General features: G+C 38.1%; 1 protein-coding gene across 6 annotated transcripts in view; it reads left to right on the top strand.

The window, feature by feature from the left end:
- Window positions 1–19,983, top strand: part of PHKB (phosphorylase kinase regulatory subunit beta) — a 205,777-nt gene that overhangs the window by 172,509 nt on the left and 13,285 nt on the right. For all 6 annotated transcript variants that reach the window (XM_044987605.1, XM_044987603.1, XM_044987602.1 and 3 more), the window contains 5 exons: window positions 1,249–1,330; window positions 4,349–4,406; window positions 6,538–6,628; window positions 7,879–8,081; window positions 17,926–18,060. In XM_044987605.1, coding sequence (XP_044843540.1) covers window positions 1,249–1,330; window positions 4,349–4,406; window positions 6,538–6,628; window positions 7,879–8,081; window positions 17,926–18,060 — 569 coding nt within the window. The remainder of the gene's footprint in view (window positions 1–1,248; window positions 1,331–4,348; window positions 4,407–6,537; window positions 6,629–7,878; window positions 8,082–17,925; window positions 18,061–19,983) is intronic.

The raw sequence follows: 19,983 nt of genomic DNA, 5'->3' as shown, positions 1-19,983 counted from the left end.
ACATAAATAGGGAGAGGAGGGAAGGAATGGACTATGGGGAAGGGAAACAGAGAAGGGCTTAGGTGGAGTGGAGGTCTGGCATTCTTTGAGCATCCATCAACATTTTTTATCTAATGCATCTGGAAACAGTCAATAATTCTTTGAATCCATATAATTGTTCTCTGAAGCTTTTAAATAGAACTCTCCTGTACTGATTTTTGTTTCTAGAGTCTTTCCTCATTATAGCTCTCTCCCCAGATGCCACAGAACCCTCTGAGCTGCCGCATTCTGATTAACAGTTTTCCATACTCCTTTTAATAAAATCCTTATCAATTTTTTCTGCTAACACCTGAAATGTTCTAAAGGGGGAGAGATGATTGTGTCCCATATGAATAAATACCTCATACCTAGACTGCAGCTCCAAAAACAAACAAAAAAACCCTGAATGGTTGAAATCCACTAAGACAGACTGTAAAAGCAGCAAAGTGTTCTGTGGCACCGTATAGACTAACAAATATATTGGAGCATGAGCTGCTCATGCTCCAATATGTTTCTTAGCCTGTAAGGTGCCACAGAACTCTTTGCTGCTTTTACAGATCCAGACTAACACAGTTACCCCTCTGATACTAAGATAGACTGATGACCTTTTAGTGACTTTTGACTGTAAGATCAACTATAAGTTTCAATTGGGTATTTTTCCTGTACCTAGAAACCAACAATGAATATTTCACATTTCAATATTCTGTCTTAGTGGGAACTTGGAAAACTATCATGTCAATTAGTCATCTGATTACAAGCATTTGTTTTGCAAATGGTAGAGGCCCAGGGCACCAAGACACGAATGATCTTTTTGAGCCCAGCAGTGCAACTTTATTGAACCTTAATATATGTCCCAAAAAAAGCCATTCTAAAGCAGCAGTGAAAAGAGAGTTACCAAACTCTGTCGGTATTGCTGTGCCACTCTTTCCTTCAGAGGAGATAGAAAATGAAGATCGAGATGAGTATATAACTGGGGTATATCACTAAGGTCCTGATCTGGTAAGGTGCCGAGAGCCCTCAAGTCCCACTGAAAACCTAAAATTGGCTATTTGGTTACTAATTATAGGGGGACCAAATGAAGATTTAGAATTTATGGGAAGGGGAGACTTTCTCCTTGAAATGTGTGTTGTATAGTACTGCTAAAACAATTGTCTTCTGGTTCGTGTGGAATTTGTAATAACTGTGATGCCTTTTGCTAGTCATTTAAATCTGAAAGTTGTTCTTTTTTAGGACTGCAATTGCCTAGCAAGTCAAGCAATTCTGTTGAGTATTTTGCTCAAAAGGGAAGGACCGAATTTCATCACCAAGGAAGGTCAGATATCCTTTCATGTGACTATTCTAAATATTAGAGGAGGCAGTTTTCTGTGTAGTTCTAATGAACATGAATAATAGACATGGTTAGAAAAAGTTGTGTAGCTATTTTCTTCTCTATTAAAGCAGTTTTTGCTTTAATGGAAAATGCACATCAATATACTGTAGAGTGGAATGAGCTGTTAAATCTATTAACTCTTTTAAATTGTTTACATGCAGCATGTTGTTGTCTATTCATAAGTCTGAGCAAGCAATTTTTGTCAGAAAGGGTTTGATTTTGTATAATAAAATGAAGCTGAAGACAGGTTGTGTGTGCCTGTGCCTCTGTCTGAAATGTATCAGCAATCTTATATTGATGATTTTGTTTTATTTTCCTTATTTTGTGAAATCAGATTTTATTTCAGAATATTATCTATAGAGGTTATCCTGCTTCAGCTTTATATCAGAGTTTTGTATTAAAATGCAGGAGTTAAATACACATAAGACATTACAAAACATAAGCTAGCAATAACCCAGTAATGCTAACCTAGATAATGCTAGATTTGGACCAGCTCTACTGCCCTCAGGAAGCAAGTGGATGGGAAGGAGAAAATAAGGGTTGGGGAGTGGGTGGAGCTATGCTGTACCCTTTCAAGGGCTGCTGTAAACTGTTCCCCACCCCTCAGCCTACACATACATCCCAGAGAAAGAGGCAATCAGAGGTGGAATTAGGACTCTTTCACATTTTCTCCCTTGGATAATCTTAGGGTATTATAGTTTACCCACCACTTCATTTCACAGGGCTTTACCTGAGGATGGTCTAATTCTATGTTAGTGCACATGATGGAGACTTGGCACTTCTAGTATAAATATACTTTACATGCAGTATTGCTGTATAAAACACATCCTGGAAAGTACTAAAAAATACAACATGCTTCATTGTGTTTTATTTTTTTGACTTTATTTTTATTGTTTTATATATAATATAAACACAAAACAAAACATATATCACTATATGCACTAGATGGAGATATATAAATAACAAAATTCAATGTTCGTTATTTATAAAACCCGGAAAAACAAAACAAAAAACAAGCAAACAAACAAAAAAACCTTAATCCATAGAGATCATGCAGGGCATCAGTTACTAAAGTGACTAAATAGATAAATAAGTGAGAATATATCTTCTGAGCATCAGGGATTAATATATACCAAACTGCAAAAGTATGCAGTAGTTTCATGTGTGACAAGACACCCTCATATTTCTTCCAAGTGTTTCCATTAGACAGAATCATTTTTCCATTAATGGAGTAGTAGAGAGCTCACTAAGCTAGTCGGTGTATGAGGGAGGAATTGCAGATTTCCATTTTCTCAAAATAACTTTTTTGGTCACTAAAATAGTTACTGCAGTCAATTTCTTAATGTTAACTGGTAATACCAACTCATTCAGAACCCCTAAAATACACAAGCTTGGGTCAGGAAAGATAGCAACTCTTAAAGTTTTTGAGAGTGCCCTAAATAGGGTGTTCCAGAACACGTGCATTTTTGACAGGTTTAAAGGATGTATGAAAGATTGATTCATTGTACTGTAAAAACATGTTTCAATGTAATACTAAGATTTTGTGAATTTAGGCCACTGCATCCAGACACATGGTCTACTTCTGAACATCAGGGAGGTGTGCACCCTCCCACCACCCCAAATTGTCTGGAAAGTACTTTGTTGTGGACTTAGACACTTCAGTAGCTTTCTGTGGTCATTACTTTGAATATATAGTTTCTTGCTCTAATGGAAAATGTTCATAGGAAACCTCCCATATTCAAGATTAGTGGCAACCAATACAATCACCTCATCTCCCTGATCCTCAGCTCATAATGAACCAAATACCCATCTGGAGACCTCTGGGCTTAATAAAATTCCTGCATTGCCTTCTGATCAGATAGTACTAATATGTGCAATCAGAGGCCTCATCCAAGATGAAGTAGTGGATGGTGATAACCTTATTAACTACTGATCTTGCATTAAACAATACAAATCATTGACTAGAGTCCCTGCCAGCCAATTTCTTATGCTATCCCACACGAGCAGTGAGATTGACATTAAACACTGAATATGTGTTGTACACAATAAATAAATAAAATATTCTCTTCCTGCCTAACCGCCACTTCCTACCAATAATGGTTTGAAGGACCTAAGTCCTTCCAGCTGACATGCCCAGGGCCTTCAGATCTACATATCCACAAGCTATGATCTTGCAGTTCAACTCTCCCATGTACCCGAATTGCCTTTTGAAGCGAGGTTGCTGCTACACTTGGGGGGTACAAATAAGTGCATCCCACCTATGAATTTTTAATCTGATGGATATTTCAAGCCTAAGGAATTGAATGGTTATCAGCACCCACTCTATCTCACGCAGTGGTCCCCAGTGCAACTCTAGGTTCTCAATCCTTTGCCATTGAGGCTAACTTAGTGCACCAGGCCCTGTGGAGTTGAGTGATGGTGATGTAGAAACTAGTTCTGAGCAATATTGTATAGTAATGCATACTTAGCTAATATAACTGCTGCTGCATTACCAGTCTATTTGTAATAAAGCAATCAGACTTCATTTTGTGGACATTCTTACCAATGCCCATGTTTTGTCTATTTAAATCTTCAGAGATCCTTCAAGGTAGTCATCAAAAAGAAAATAGTTGCAAAATAAGCCAATAACTCACAATTAGGAAAAGTTATTATATACCCGGCAACAGAAAAGAAACCAACTTTATTTTCTTATGTTACATTTATTTTAGCTGGCTGCTTATGCGAAAATTATAAAATGTTGTAGAACATTTGATTTGAGTTTTCTTATGGTCTCCCAACAGGTTTGACTAAAATTAGTCAGAGTTACTTGAGCAGTGTCAGGTTAAATTCAAACTTTAAAATTAAACATGTACTTAAGTGCTTTACTGAATCTGGTCCAAAATGAACTAACGTCTCTATCAAACTTATTTTATTGTTGCTGAATAAAAGCCACTACAGCTTTTATTTTTTTCATGTGTTTAGGTACTGTTTCTGACCATATTGAAAGAATCTATAGACGAGCTGGCAGCAAAAAGCTCTGGTTTGTATATAATATCTTTGTGTGTTCATTTTTGTTTGATAGATAAATATTGTTTTTCAGCCTGTTTACAAAACATAAGGCCAGATAGATAATGTAAAGAAGAACAGTTCTGCTGACTTCAGTTCAGCCACACCAGTTTACACCAGCTGAAGATCTAGTCTATCTCTCTTACATAAAGAAACAAATGGAAATACATTTATATGTGAGTAGCTGTTCCTGTCACAAGTATATCACAAAGCAAATGGCTCAGTGATCAGAGCAGTAAATGTTATTCTTCACAAATTGGTCTGTAGCCATCTGAGGACCCATTAGTATAAACTGTGATTGTCGACATTGTCCCTGAAATCGGGGTGACTGGTGTTACTTTTTCTTACAGAATTGTGTTAAAATATGTCCGTTTAACAAATTGCATGATAAACATAAAGTACTAGTCAAATAAAAAAAATTAGAATTAGTAGGGTAATTGACATGGTCGTCTTTCGGGGAGAATGTTACAACAGTATAAAATAATGGCTTTCAGTAGCAAGATTGGTGGTCAAAAACATTAAATTAATAACAAAAGTAGATACATTTATGTAGTTTACTGCTTATTGTTCCCGAAGGAATTTGGGTTAATGATGGCTTTACTAAAATAATGTTTAAAGGGCTGGGAAAGTAAAGTATAGTATTTACATGTAGTTTGAGTAATTGCTCTATTCGGACTGAAAGTTGAATAGAAATCTCATTATTTAGTATAGAAAATAAGATTTGAGCCTAAGATGAAGCCCACTCTCACCTTGTAAATACTGTTAATCAATAAGGTGTTTTTTCGAAAAGATATTAACCACATAAATATAAGAATCTATTTCAGTTTTAGTTTTAGTCTGTTAATAGAATGAAATGGACCTGTATCCACTTATAAACCAAATGTTTTCATTGTTGGTATTTTTAATACTTAGAAAACTGAGGCATGTTGTAAAACTAAAATATGTAAAGTCTTATTTTTCATTTCTCTTTTATGATTGTCATATGGCATACCTAGGTTGATGGTACGCTACAGTGCTGCATTTACACAGAAATTTGCTTCCTCTATAGCCCCACATATTACTACTTTGCTGGTACATGGGAAACAGGTAAAGTGCACAGAGGTCTTAAATAGTGCTGCTTGAGATTTCTTGGCTTACTTGCATTTTGATGGATCAGCTAGTGCAGTTTTGAAATGCTTTGCTCTTGGTTTTCAAAGAGTGCACAACATTTTTTCACAGAAGTCAGTATCAGTTTGGTTGATGGATTTTGTACTAACTCTGTTGAATATTGTAACTTGTTCATTAACTCTCTTGATAAATGATTCTTTGCAGCTCCAAACCCCATGTAAAAAAGCTTAAACTTAGCTTAAACTTCAGTTTCCATTTTGTCATGAAATTATGATTTATAAAGTTAAATATTACTTTTTAATAGTAATAATACCATGTAATTCTAGTTATTCTTGAAATTTGCAGCCAGTTTTAAACCAAGCACTTTACATGATTCCCTTCTTTTCATCACTTACATATAAAATATTGCCTGGAGGCAAAAATTGTCAAAAATGTCATTTAAATATGCATTGCACGTGCAGTATTTACTCTTACAAAAAAAATCTTTGCTTAATCTCTCAGCATAACTTTCTGAGAAGTTAAATGCTTTATTTCCTTTGCAAAGATTGAGTAATACAGTTTGCTTGAAAATTTCTAAATCTTTCCAAAACACCTACCGAAGAGAAATTTTTCACTAATTGCAAATTGATGGCAAACAAAAACATTGGTGGCAAACAAAAACAGACATTCTTTGATAGAAGAAATAATTATAACATTCTCTTTTCTTAACATGTGAGAGAAAAGAAAGCCAGCTTATTGTTTGCAGTCCATAGTTTAATGAGTTCTAACTGTTCCCAACACAGCCATTATTCTATACTTGCTCTAGTGAGTAATAAAAATCCAGGATTTATCCCAAAAAGAAAAACTATGAAGTGACATTTCAAAAACAAATATTATATGTATTTTCATGTTTAGCCTTTTGGGACTTATCAAATGTGGTGACAGAATTCAAACATGTATTTGAATTCATTAAACTAGCATTTGATATCCAGTGGGATTGCTCTGTTTTCTGCCCTCAGGTCTGTTGTGCGCTTCGCAGCAAGCCTTTTAGGTAAACTAGTGGACAGCCTTGCACCATCTATTACTAATGTTTTAGTTCAGGGCAAACAGGTAAGTCTACATTTTTCAGAATTGCATTCAGCAATGATAATCAAGAGAAAAAATCTGTATAGGCTCTTTAATTTTCTGGTCTCAGATACTTTAAAAAGTACAAGACTCAAAAAGCTCATTCATTAAATAACAGAAGAACTGAGTAAAATAAAAATTAGTAAATGTAATGTTCTGCACATACTTGTGCTAAGAAATGTATACATATCTAGTGAAGTTGAGAGCAACATAGAGTAGATAGTTGAGCAGACCAGAACTAGATGGGAAAGGGGAGAGAGATGCTGCGATTAAAGTTAAGGGGGAACAAATGTGAGAAATTTTAAGGAGGAATTAGTATACAAGAGGACATTGAAACAAGTAGTAAAACATTATTTAAAGAAAAAGTTAATATATAGAACCTAATAAGCTAAAAGGGATATTAATAACTTTTGTACTATGAGTAGCCAGTCAGTGGGGAACTTTTCACCATTCACATTTTTCTGTCTTTACACCTCTGCCCTAGTCCTAGACTCTAAATTGCACTATTGTTTGCCCTTCTGGCACAAAAAGTTTAAAGTCATTATAATATGATTGTTAAAAATTTCTTTCAATTAGAAAAAAATACATATTGGGCAGTTTCATCATCAAATCATTCCAAACATGAAGGGCTGGTAGCATGCTTCTGGTGCTAGGCAGGAAAGGCAATGTGCATGTAGAGTGGTTTGTAGTTGCTTACTTTCACCTTTTTTGATTAACTTGTCCTGGTCAAAATATTTTTAATGTAGATTTTTTTTAAATGTCAGGAAGACTGTGTGTTTCTCTGTTTCACTTATAGTAGATGAGAAATTTTAAAATGTTACATTTTTAAGCATGTTTTTGTTTTGGCTAACTAGTCCAATATCTTGATTGCATTATAATTTTAAAACCTAGAACACAATTAAAAAAATATATTAAGAAAACAGTAACAAGAATCTTGATTCTTAATTTTAAGGAAGGCTTGCTAGAAAGTTATGACATGGGAAATGAAAATACCATCTAGAAAAGTCAAACAGTCAAGGATACATGTTATCCAAACTGTTCCAAAAAAGTGATGGCCTAGTAAGGTCACCTTCTGTTGGGCCAGTTACTCTTACCAATCAGTTGACACCAAACTATATTTTGCCCCAAATGCAGTTTTAATACTATCAGGAAAAGGTTCGAATATGAAGTCTAACTTATAATTGTCATCTGTTGTTCCTGTTTTTTCCCCTACATTGTTGCTAATATGTTCTTAGGTTACTCTTGGAGCTTTTGGCCATGAAGAAGTTGTTATTTCTAATCCCTTGTCTCCAGGAGTGATTAAGAACATCATCTACAAGAAGTGTAATTTACAGGATGAGAGGGAAGCTGTCATTCAACAAGAACTTGTCATTCATGTTGGCTGGATCATCTCAAACTCACCTGAACTATTTAGTGGCATGTTAAAAATACGAGTTGGGTCAGTAACATGTCTTTGTTTCTGATTTTTTTATTTTTTATTGGTAGTAACGAGATGTCCCAGCTAAGATCAGGGCCCTGGTGTGCTAGTGATTTATTTAAGCAAATACACTGAAGCTTTTATTTATTTATTATATTTTGCACTAAGTCTTAGTTTATTTTGCACTTAGTTTAACATAACATGTGTTCTGCTACAGTAATATTTCCAGCTAAGTTAGAATGACTAGTTCAGTTAAATATCACATACACGTTCTTGTTCAGAGAATATACTTGTTTTTCCAACCTAAACTTCAGATCATTCAGCAAAACGTAGTTCTGCTGTACTAGCTCTATTAAAACATTTTTATCACGCAAGTTGTAGTAAGATTCACGTTACTCTGCCAAGCTGTATCCTGTGTGCAGTATTAGAAGTATTACTTTTATGCAGTGTTACATGGTGGAGTCACTTCATTAAACCTAAACAAAGTTTTAAAGTGAAGGCTGTTTTCCGAGATTTTATGATGCTATCTTTTCTTTCTCAAGTAGTTTCTGCTTTGACTGCTGATTTACCTTTTTCAGATTTAATTTACATTATTTCTGTCGGATAACAGCCTCATCTTCTGAATTACTAATTTTTGTCCTGAAGCTTCTTAGATTTCATGTGAACTATTTGTTTAATTTATTCTAAAAATAGGTCCCCTGCTGTTTTATTTCTGCTGTTCTATATTCACCGTATACTTTGGATGAGAAATATTACTTGTTTTCTTTAAATACTATGTCAGTAAAGATAAAAATTTAATTCTAGTATCATGTAAAATTATATTTATGTACAGTAAAGGAGCATCATCGTGAAGAAAAAAATTAGTGGAAAGCTTCAACTTTCTTAGTTCTTCAAGTGATTGCACATGTACATTCCACTCTTAGTGTTGGTGCATCCAGCACATGACTTTTGGAAACCGTTGGTCTCAGTGGTACCTGTTGGGCAACTCATTCTGCTGCCACATGCCACTGCGTGAAGGTATTAAGGGCAGAGCCACCCCTAGACCTGCTCAGTTCTTTCTTACCACCTGAAATGGTCATTGGAACTCTCTTTTATACCAGAACAGTTTTAAATTAATCACTGCTTCACTTGGGAGCCATATAGGAGGTTCCATGTGGTCTCTTTTGGGAAAAAGGTTATATAGATATAGATATCAGAGAGAGAGAGAGAGAGTGTGTGTGTATGTTATAGTTGTGTTGTTAAAAAAAAAAAAAAAAAACTTGTTTTTCCTGTTCATTTTTTTTTCTATTCCTGGTATTGAGGTAAACCTCAGTCACCAGGTTTCAAGTCATGTGCTCCTTGCTCCGGGCCTCTGCCAGTGAGCGACCTGCACAATAGCTCCCTGAAGTGCTTGGGGAAAAGTGCTTGGGGAAAGCACACATGAAGGACTGGTGCTAGATTTGCAGGGAGTTCAAGCATAGCATGAAGAAGAAAAGGGAGGCTAAGCTGAAACTCCTGCTGATGGAGGCAGCTCTCAGGCTACTGTCAGAGCCGTCCTTAGTCTTACTCAGTGTCATGTGCTGCAGCGTAAGTGAGAAACACATCTGCAGATATTGCAAATCCCAGCACTGTTCTCCCTTGCCTGTACCAAGGAAGAAATACAAATCTTCCAGAGAGGAAACAGTCAAGGGAAAGTTTCCACTCTCTAAGTCTGGGAAGAGGTCGAGAAGGAGTCAAGTAGAGTGCACCTGAAACCTAAGCACTCCTCCTCCAAATTGGTGCCACAGTCAGCTCCAGCTCTGCAAGGGGTGCTGTTGAGCCCAATTCTGGAAGTGGTACTGTCAATTTCTTCGGCGCCGCAACAAGAAACCATCTCAGTGCCAACTACCCTGGAGTTATTTGCGGTGGCAAGAAACCTGCTCTGCCTCATGGTTCAAGTGTCTCCTTCCTAATAGGAGTCCAGTCCCTCAGCACTGCTGCCACTTCTGCCAGTGATTCAACCTCTGGTACCACAGTTGCCTGCTTCACACACTGTGACCTGTCCTGGCTGCTCCTAGACGGAGGTGCAGTAGGTGGCTCTGCGGTTGGCACAGGGCCAGCAGGGACAGTGCGAACTATAAACCAGACTTTCAATGAAGATCAGAAATGCCAGGTTTTAGAGTTTTCTGGTTGGTGAAGTGCCGGATAAAACAGCTTTTACTGTATTTTGAACCCGTTTAAGATGTAACACTTTTCACAGTATTTATCAACACAGTAATATCCTCAGTAAGCACACAGTAGTCAGAATACAGGTTGCTCTGTTGCAGTGTAACCTGCTATGGACATTTCAGATGCTTTGTGCCATTACAGATTTTTTAGCAATATGATATGGCACAAATGTACTCATAATATTGAGTGAAGTCATATTTATGCCTGCATATTGGAGACACTGTTCAAGAGTAATTCTCTATGCAAAAATATTTTATAATTCTGCCAAGGTTAGTAAAGATAATATCATGTATTCCCTTTAGCTGTAGAGAGTTTTTATAAGGAACTGCTTTTTGTGTGTGTGTGGGCGGGAGAAAATGTAAGTTGAAATGAGCTGCTGCTATTAAAATTTGTTAAAAAAGCTGCTTCCTTTAAGACAAAACAAGACACACACACACACAAAAGGACTCCAAAAAAATACAAAATATAGAAAATGCTACTTATGTCTCTGCTGCTGACTCTCACTTGCAACCTATGTGCTGAAGAAACATGGACCCAGTACATTGTCTTGTGTGCCACTTTGAGACCTGGCAAACTTGTACTAGCATTGAGCTGGTTAGGGCATTGCTCTACAGCATTGTTGCAAAATATACAATTGTATTTTCTAGACAAGTCAAAAAGAGAAAGTGATAGGAAAGAGAAGAAATAAAGTAGAGAAAGGAAAATGGCATTTAAAGGAAGGGATGAGATCAGGAACCCAAGTCTGATATTCCAGGTGGTGTTCAGGACTCTTCTGGAGCTAGCAGAAGTGGTTATGTCATCTGGGTTGCTTTGTTTGGCTCAGTCTGGTCACGTCATCTTTCAGGATCAGGACAAGGGAGGCTCTCAAGGGTGTCATGGTAAATCATGTGGTCCCAGGAGATAGTGGGACTGGAAGCCATGATAGTAAAGCTCACTCCTTTTAGTTCACCCCATCTACCATTTTACACCTGCCCTCCCAAAGTCTCTTTCAAGGGCCCTAAAAAGAGGGTGTTGAGTCTGCCACTGCTTTAATAAGAACAGTGATGAGAAGACTGAAGGGCAACCTTCTGCTTCCTTGGTGTGTAAACCCTAGCTCCTGGAAGGAGACAGTACAAGCCTAACCCCTATTGGGGTAGAAGCAACCGTCCTCGTACCATTATAGCCAGCAGAGATTGTCTGAGCCTTTGAGGGGCAGAGGTCCCGGGGAGAAGACCCTCTGCCCCTTCCTCCACTGCACACCCATCTTCCATCTACCTCGTGAACATAGGTTTGACAGTGTAGTCTCCAGCCGTGCAGAACCAGTAAATCCTATTTTCCCTCCAATCCCATTGTGAACTGTTTAATTTTGTTTTTGTTTTGTTTTGGAATGGGACTGCCTCAGACTAGTGGGTGTTGGAGATTGTGCACAAGGGGTACTCCAGTCTAAATCCATTCCTACAGTTCAACCCCCCTCTTTTCTCTGTTGGGGACCCCCTCAAGATATTATTCAGGAAACAAGTAGACTTCCTCCTGCAACTTGGAGCAGTGGAAGATGTGCCCTTGAAATTCCAGGGCTGGTGGTTTCAATCCCATTACTTCCTGGCCCTAAAGAAGAAAGGGGGATGGTGCACCATCCTATATCTTTGATAACTCAGCAAATTCATTTGTTGATTAAAGTTCAGGATGGTGATGTTGGTGTCCATAATTCCAACTCTGGGTCCTCAAGATAGGATGCATTCTTTCATATTGTAATTAACTTGGCCCACAGGAAATACCACCGATTTTCTTGTGGGAGTCTCATTACCAATACAGAGTTCTTCCCTTTAGCCTATCCACAGCCCAGAAGGTCATCACCAAGTGTCACTCAGAGAAGAAAGAATGGTTGGTTCCCTACAATAACTGTGGTTCTTTGAGATGTTTGTCCATGTGTGTTCTACAACCCAGCCTCCTTCCACACTACAATGGAGTTCCTAGCAATCTAGATCCTCTTTTAGCGAAGGAACTGGAGAACAGTTGCAGATACCCTGTCCTCTACGACCTCAGCCACAGGGTGTGCAGGGCACAGGTACGGCCCTCATGGACACTGCTACTGAAAAGGTTATGATTTTGTGTGCATGGAGCACATGCATACCAGAAGAGGAATACATGCCAACAACACATCTTGAAGACCACATTTACTGTAGGGTAGATAACTGTTCTTTGGCAGACATGCCAGGAGGAATGTAACTGCAAGTATATGGGTAATTTGAAAGGTACCCATGGGCAGTAGCAGTGTTTTCAAGTCAACTTATCTTTAGTCATGCTAAAATATTTGTTTTATTAACAGTTCATATTTGGTAGAGTCGCTCATAAGTGCAACAGTTTTTTTTTCCATTGTAAAACATACTTTCTGCGGTGTCTGCTTATTCACATGACTCACCCCAGCATCTTCTTTAAACCAATCCCAGTGTGTCAGTGTTCCTCCCTGTTCCAAGGTTTCATTCTTTAGATTCAATTTTATTTTCTATTATCACCCACTTCAATAAGTAAAATTAACTTTCTCACAGAAATAGTATTCCAGTCTGATAATGATTTGATCTGGTGTCTCATTATTGATTTGTAGTCTGGCTTTTATGTTGAAAAAGATCAAGTTCCTGACAGACCCATTACTGTAAAGACCTCCATTCACCTGCTTTCTACCCAAGTTCTGTCACTCAGGTTTTAGTAGGAGATACTTCTAAAGGTTTATTTTATCAAACATTTTTCATCTCCACATTTTATTCTGTCAGAACACCTCACTTAAGCAATTATGAACAGAAAATACCTTGTCAGTGAATGAACTCCTATTGATGCCTAAACTGCATCTTTGTATCAGTGAACCGATTCCGAAGGTAATTCTGTATTTTAGTAACAGGACAATGACATTGCTTTGTCCAGGCAAAGAAAATAAATGTAATTGATGCTCTGAACCCATAATCCACTAAAAGTAATTTCTACAGGTTTGCTTCTGACTTTTGATATGAGAGTTGGGGTAATGATCGCTATCTACATGGCTAAATCTACCTAACTATCCATTAATCATCAAATCATATGGCAGTCTGAATCATTATTATCCAAGTGCAGTACACAAACCTTCAAATTACCATGTTTTCATTGATAATACATCTCTTGTAGAACACTGCTTCCTTTCATGTGGGTGACACCTGTTTCTGTCTTTCACCACACACTGAGAAATTGGGCATATCTCATTAACTCAAAATATCAAATCCTTGGTTGCATGGTGATTTTTAAAGATAAGCTTCAAATCTTTATTCAAAAACTTTGTTGGTGATTTAGGATGTTCAACAGACATGTATTTGTTAGTCATTTAAAAGTCAATATATTTTTTATAGTTGAAAATCACTTATCCTGCCATACGTCCTGACTTTGAGTCCCTTGCCACACTTGATGACATAACTAGCACAAAAGGGAAGCAGGAAAATGTTCCTGGCTCTGACTTAAGTCTTACCGACATCTATGGTTTCAGGGTACTACTCATGACTTGGCAGGAAAGTGAAGGAGGAATGACTTTATATTCTGAACTAAATATCTGAAAGTGCACTTGTATTATTAAAGTCAGCGTTTCCCATAAGATGAGGCATGCCCAAAGGACTGCCCTCGGTGTGGAGGCATGAACATATCTCTCAATTGTTTTAAAAAGTCTCTGAATTCATTTATTTAAAAAGTCTCTAGCTATGGTTGCAGAGAGAACTTTCAGAACATGAAGTGAATGGAACTGATGCAATGCAGTGACATCTGCATGAGTTTGTAGAGTCTGAAACAATAGCTTTGAGGCTTGTATTGTCATTGGAATGGGCTTTAACTTAGGTGCCAGTGATGAAATTTTAAATGTCAACATTAACTATATCATGGCTTATCAAAGCATGTAAGAAAGAAGATGATGTATCCTATTTTGAAGATCTACATCAGCATTTCCCAAACGTGGGGCAGGGGGATGAGGGGCAATAAGAACTATTTGTGGAGAGTGGGCAAGAAAGATGTATATACTAGGACATCTCGACTTTCAGCAAGGGGTGGAGTTGCAGGGTTGGGGTGTGTAAATGGTTTCATTTTCTTAAAGTCGGGTCTCAGCATTCGAAAGTTTCATAAACAGTGATTCAGTCTACATGCATACACAAGAACTGTGTGAATAATTTAGGGTTTTAAATGGAGACTACAAAGCTTTTCAATTTGCACTGTGGAATCACTGTTAAAACAGGCAAACATGAGTTGATTTGTCTTGAGTTTATTTGAATTAATAACTTGTAATTTTGACTACTTGGGGGGTGGGGGAGGCTGGCTTGAGACTTGCAAGTTTTATGTTTGTTTGTTTGGGTTTTTTTTAAAGTCCAGTATATCCATCTGCTAATCATTTGTTGAAGGTGGTAACATGCAGCTCATGTACTATGACCCATCTTTGCCCAATGTATGAGTAGGTATTATGTACAGATTCTCAGTCTTGTTCTGCTTCTTTTGCATGATTCTGGGGGTGTAAAGCTGTTCTTCAGGCCCAGCACAAGGCTTATGACTGGTGTGGAGAATGGGCCTGGTCAGGATGCCCTGCACATTTATAGTCACAAGTTAGCAACTGATCCCTTGGGAATAATTGTCAGATGGTAGAGTGTACAGCAGCTTATTGCTACCACAGAACCAGCCAGAGAATTGGGAAATTATAAGCAGTTTCCTTTCCAATTCCCTGCTACAATATATGGAAACTCTGAGAGAACTAAACAATATTTCTCTTTGAATTATTATTAGCATTCCTCTTAAATAAAACAATACAAAGACATACACAAATGGAGCATCAGAGCTACATATCAAAAGGTGGTTACCATTAAAAGTATGTCTTGTTGCTTCACGTTCGATTATTGGCTCAAATAAACAACATAATCTCAGCCTGACTGAATTTATAAGCATATGAAAAATCAGGCTTAATCATTAGGTTATAAATCTTGTATCTCTTTTATATTTTTAGTAACTATAACGTAAATTTCTCTGTAATTAAACCTTGCACCTAGTAGAGAAAAAAAACTTTTTTTTTTAATTTATTTTTTTGAGAGACATTCCACTAAAGTGCTAAATCTTGGATACTTGTTTTATATATTGTCCTGTTTATGTATGTAGGTATGGATATCAGAACTGGTTTGAAGGAGGTTGCTCTTTTGTTACTTTATATGTAAGGCCTGTATATTGTATTCTGAAGGGCATTGCTCAAGTTTTTAACCTTTCATAAAAAACACTTTTAAATTAAAATGGCATATGTATGACACAGGAATGTCAGGCATTTCATTTGTGCCGGACCCAAACATAGCTTCAAAGTTTCAATTTAGTCTTGACATTAAGTTTCCTATAGAGAAAGAAAAAGTGTTAGTCATCCAAATTTAATAAAATCTGCTTATCACATTATATAATGATTTTTAAAAAAATAAGTTAATTTAAAAAAGGCTTGAACAATAAACAGTGATGTATCAAAATACATCGTGATGCTCTACTGATGTGTAAAAGTGCCATTTTACTAATTAGTGACATACTTGAATACAGGCTCTTATTTTTTGTTCAGTCTGTAAAATAGAAGTCAGGTGACTCAGTCCAGATGAGTTCCAGTGAGCAGATAATTTCATTCTGAATAATGCTGTCTTGTAATGGAAACAGGCCAGTTTTTATAAGCAGTTTCAATATTCCATTAAACAATCCAAATATAATTTGCTTTTAACATTTTATGCTTTTTATGACAGTTCTTCTAAAAGAGAGACAAGCTGGGCAAGGCAATATCTTTTACTGGATCAACTTCTGCTAGTGAGAGAGACATGCTTTCGAGCTTACACAGACCCGAGGAAGAGCTCAGTGTAAGCTTGTCTGTCTCACCAGCAGAAGTTGGTCCAGTAAAAGATATTACCTGAACCATCTTGTCTCTCTAATCTGCTGAGACCAACAATGCATACAAGTTCTTCTAAAAGGCAGCTAATAGTGATAGAAATGACTGTGTGGTAAAACTGTCACTTTTTTCAGCTATACCCATAAATACAGTACATTTTAAACACCAACTCTTCCATTTTCCCTTTTTCGAGACTATGGATACCAGCCTTCCCTGTTTTTATGGAGGAGGAGAATATTCAAAGTAATTAGGGATAACAGGCACACCTTAAATAGTGTGTTCAATACCAAATATCATGTGCTACCCTGTCTTTCCTTTAAATAAATAGATATAAGTAATCATAGTTGAAACCAGTGGGACCACCTGTGTGATTAACTGCTGATCAGTGAGAGTCAGGAGGTTATAATCTGGTTATATCTGAACAAAGTGGGCTAGTTCTAGATTTCCAGATACAACTTTTTAATCTCTTGTCAATTTGTTCTCCTTTACCACTGTTATTCCTACATTGCCTGTTTTATTTTTATTCTCCCTGTTCTGCACCATTTCTTGACTCCTAATCAGGCTCTACTCTGCAAAGCAATGTAGAATATATGTCCAGGTGTAGGAGTCTTGCTGGCATCACAGAAATACTAGATACTCTTACCTGTGAAATTACAAAGTTTTAAGACTCGTGAATGTGTTTATATAAATATATTGGATACCGTTAAATAATTTATTTTGAGGATATGTTGTATTCTAAACAAAGTAATATGTATGAAAGTTTAATACAATGGTGAAAGGTAAATCACTAAGAAATACTTGCTATAAATAAACTTGTGTATTTTATCCTCTCTTCATTCCTTCACTATGGTAACTGAACAGAGATTCTAAGCCCTACAACCACTTTTGAGTGTAATGTTATGGGATGCCTGCCCTAGAGGGCCAGACCTAGTCAAATTTCTTTTAACTTCTGACAGCAAATACCCTTGTGTGCTGAAGGAGCTATGCTTTGTAAGAAAACAGGGTAGCTGAGTAATCCTGCTTCCCAAATTGACCTAGCAATACAGTCTCTTTTCATATTCATTATTCAGTTAAAGACTGTAGGACTTAATTAACCATTAAATAAACCATTTTCCATCTCCTTTCTAATGGTTTGCAAGTTCTGCTTCCCTAAGACTGAATGTTGAACAGAAAAATATTATTGATTCCATAATTATTTTAATTAAATCACAACAGCAAATAATTTTTAAATATTAATTGACTTTTTTAATATCAGAGGACAGATAATGATTTTTTTCAGTGCAGGTCAGTGATATAAGTGGAAATTCATGGGGCAAGCATATCTTCCATGTAAACGGCACATATACATCAATATTATTTTACAACCCATCTCCTAAAACTGTTTATACAGTACTACTTTCAGTTTGCATCAGACTTGTAAAATGCACTGTGGGAAAATGAACAAACTCCATCACAAAGTAAAATTGGTATAATAGCATCTTGTTTACCGAGTTATTGATGCATCTCTTGGCAGCCCAAGTTATGTAAAAATGATCTTTCTGGGTTCTGTAGGGGTATTGCATCAGACCGTTTTGTTTTAGGAAATTGCACTTTTCTTGTCTTCTAGTAAAAAGCATACATTCTGCAATCCAGAACAGTACATAAACATATATAGTTAAACTCAAAAGGAACCATATTATTTTCTTTCTCCAGCTGCTGTCTAGGTAGAGGAGAACTATGTTATTAAGAAGTTCTGTTTCATACATTTTAAAGGGTATGTGTATATGTAATGTCCTATAAATAAATATTTTCCTTCTTATATTTCAGATGGATTATCCATGCTATGAAGTATGAACTAAAAATCCGTGCCGGGGATATGCCACCCAGGGATTTATACCAGCTGTCGCCTAGTGAAGTGAAGCAGCTTCTGTTGGATATTCTTCAGCCACAGCAGCAAGGGAGGTAATGATATCTGAGTTTGTATCTTATGCTGCTATGCATAATAGATCGATTGCATAATCTTTGTTTCTGAAATAATTTGTATGCATCTTAAATCACAGGTGTCTGCAATTAATAATGTTTGTCATACATTATGAATAATGCTGTGAGTTTGTCACAAAGGTTACGGAATTCAGGGATTCCATGACTTTCTGGGACCTCCGTGACTTCTGCAGCGACCGGTGCGGCTGGCCCAGGGGCCGCCTGACCAGCTCGGGCAGCCCCTGGGCCAGCCGCACCAGCTGCTGCTGGGGCAGTCTTGAGCCACCACCACCCATTCCCCAGGAGCAGCAGCAGGAGTTTGGGTGCGTGTGGGAGGGGGTGAGGGCTCTGGGAGGCACTTAGCTTGGGGGGCTCCCTGGAAGCGGCAACATGTCTCTCCATCAGCTCCTAGCTCTGTGCGCTGCCTCTGCCCAAAGGCACTGCCCTCACATCTCTCATTGGTTGCGGTTCCCAACCAATGGGAGCTGCAGACCTGGCGCTTGGGGCGGGGGCAGCACGTGGAGCTAGGAGATGAGGGAGGGATATGTCGCTGCTTCCAGGGAGCCAGGTAGGGAGACTGCCAGCCCCCCCCCCAACACCAGCAGGGGTCCTGGGCTGCTCCCCCCCAGCACAAATCTGCTCCCAAGGTTTAGTCAGGGATATATCGTACAAGTCATGGACACATCCATGGCTTTTACTAAAAATACCCATTACTAAAACATAGCCTTAATTATGCATACAGAGGTGGTGAAGACACACATTGATTTTTCTGATTTTCTTGTACATGTCTAAAAACCTGCTCTATTGCCCCATAATCTTTGTCTGAAACTTTACAATAAAGTGATATTTGATACTGTAGACATCTGATGTGTAGGATTTTCCTAACCTAGCCTGACACTAAGAACCAAACAACATCCCAAGACTAGTTACATAAGGAGTTTTCACCAGTCAGAGCAGGGTTTATCCGCTGCTCGTTGACCTCCTCCTTCTGAGCTGTAATTATTCCTTGTTTAAATCCCCTGTCTCCTCAGCATCCTCAAGCCCAGCCACATTGTCTGACATGTACCATCTCCTTCAAGGCTGTAGCCTGTTTGTTATTAGCAGCCAGAGAGAGCATTTTTAATTGGTGCATCCAGGGGCGGCTCTAGCTTTTTTGCCACCCCAAGCACAGCAGGCAGGCTGCCTTCAGTGGCGCGCCTGCAGGAGGTCCCCAGTCCCGCAGATTCGGCAGCATGCCTGTGGGAGGTCCACTGGTCCCACGGCTTCGGCATACCCGCCACCAAATCCATAGGACCAATGGACCTCCCGCAGGCATGCCACCGAAGGCCTGACTGCCGCCCTTACAGCGACCGGCAGGACACTCCCTGTGGCTTGCTGCCCCAGGCACACGCAGGGAGCACTGATGCCTGGAGCCACCGCTGGGTGCATCACAAATGAGCAGGATAGAAGCTGGGGGAATTATCTGCATGCTGATCACAAATTGATGTGGGAGACTGAGGTCAGAAATTTCCTCTTATAGGCTGTATGTTAGTTTAATTTTTTGCAGTAAGACTTGCTTACATGGCTCATGATTTCTATAGTCCTTCCAGGCCATATGGGTGACAGTCTTCCCTGTCAGTAAAGGAGATAAATACCATATATTCAATTCACAGCTCACTTCCAAAGCATATAAAATACATCCATGTCATTTCCATACCTGTAGCAAGGTAACCATTTTAAATCTATGCTGCCTCCTAAGGCTGGTGTTCGGTGTCTGTCCCCACTTACCAAATTGATATATACTGACTGTGCAGTAGCTCCAGGTCCAATTCATATCTTCTGTCTCTCATCCTGCTCGTGGTGGTTGTTTCTACTCATGCTGGCACTGCACCAGCTCCAGTTTATTTTCTTCCAGATGCAGCTTTT

Source organism: Mauremys mutica, chromosome 14 (genome assembly GCF_020497125.1).
Source record: "Mauremys mutica isolate MM-2020 ecotype Southern chromosome 14, ASM2049712v1, whole genome shotgun sequence".
Lineage (NCBI taxonomy): Eukaryota > Metazoa > Chordata > Testudines > Geoemydidae > Mauremys > Mauremys mutica.
This window is presented reverse-complemented; position numbering and strand designations above follow the sequence as displayed.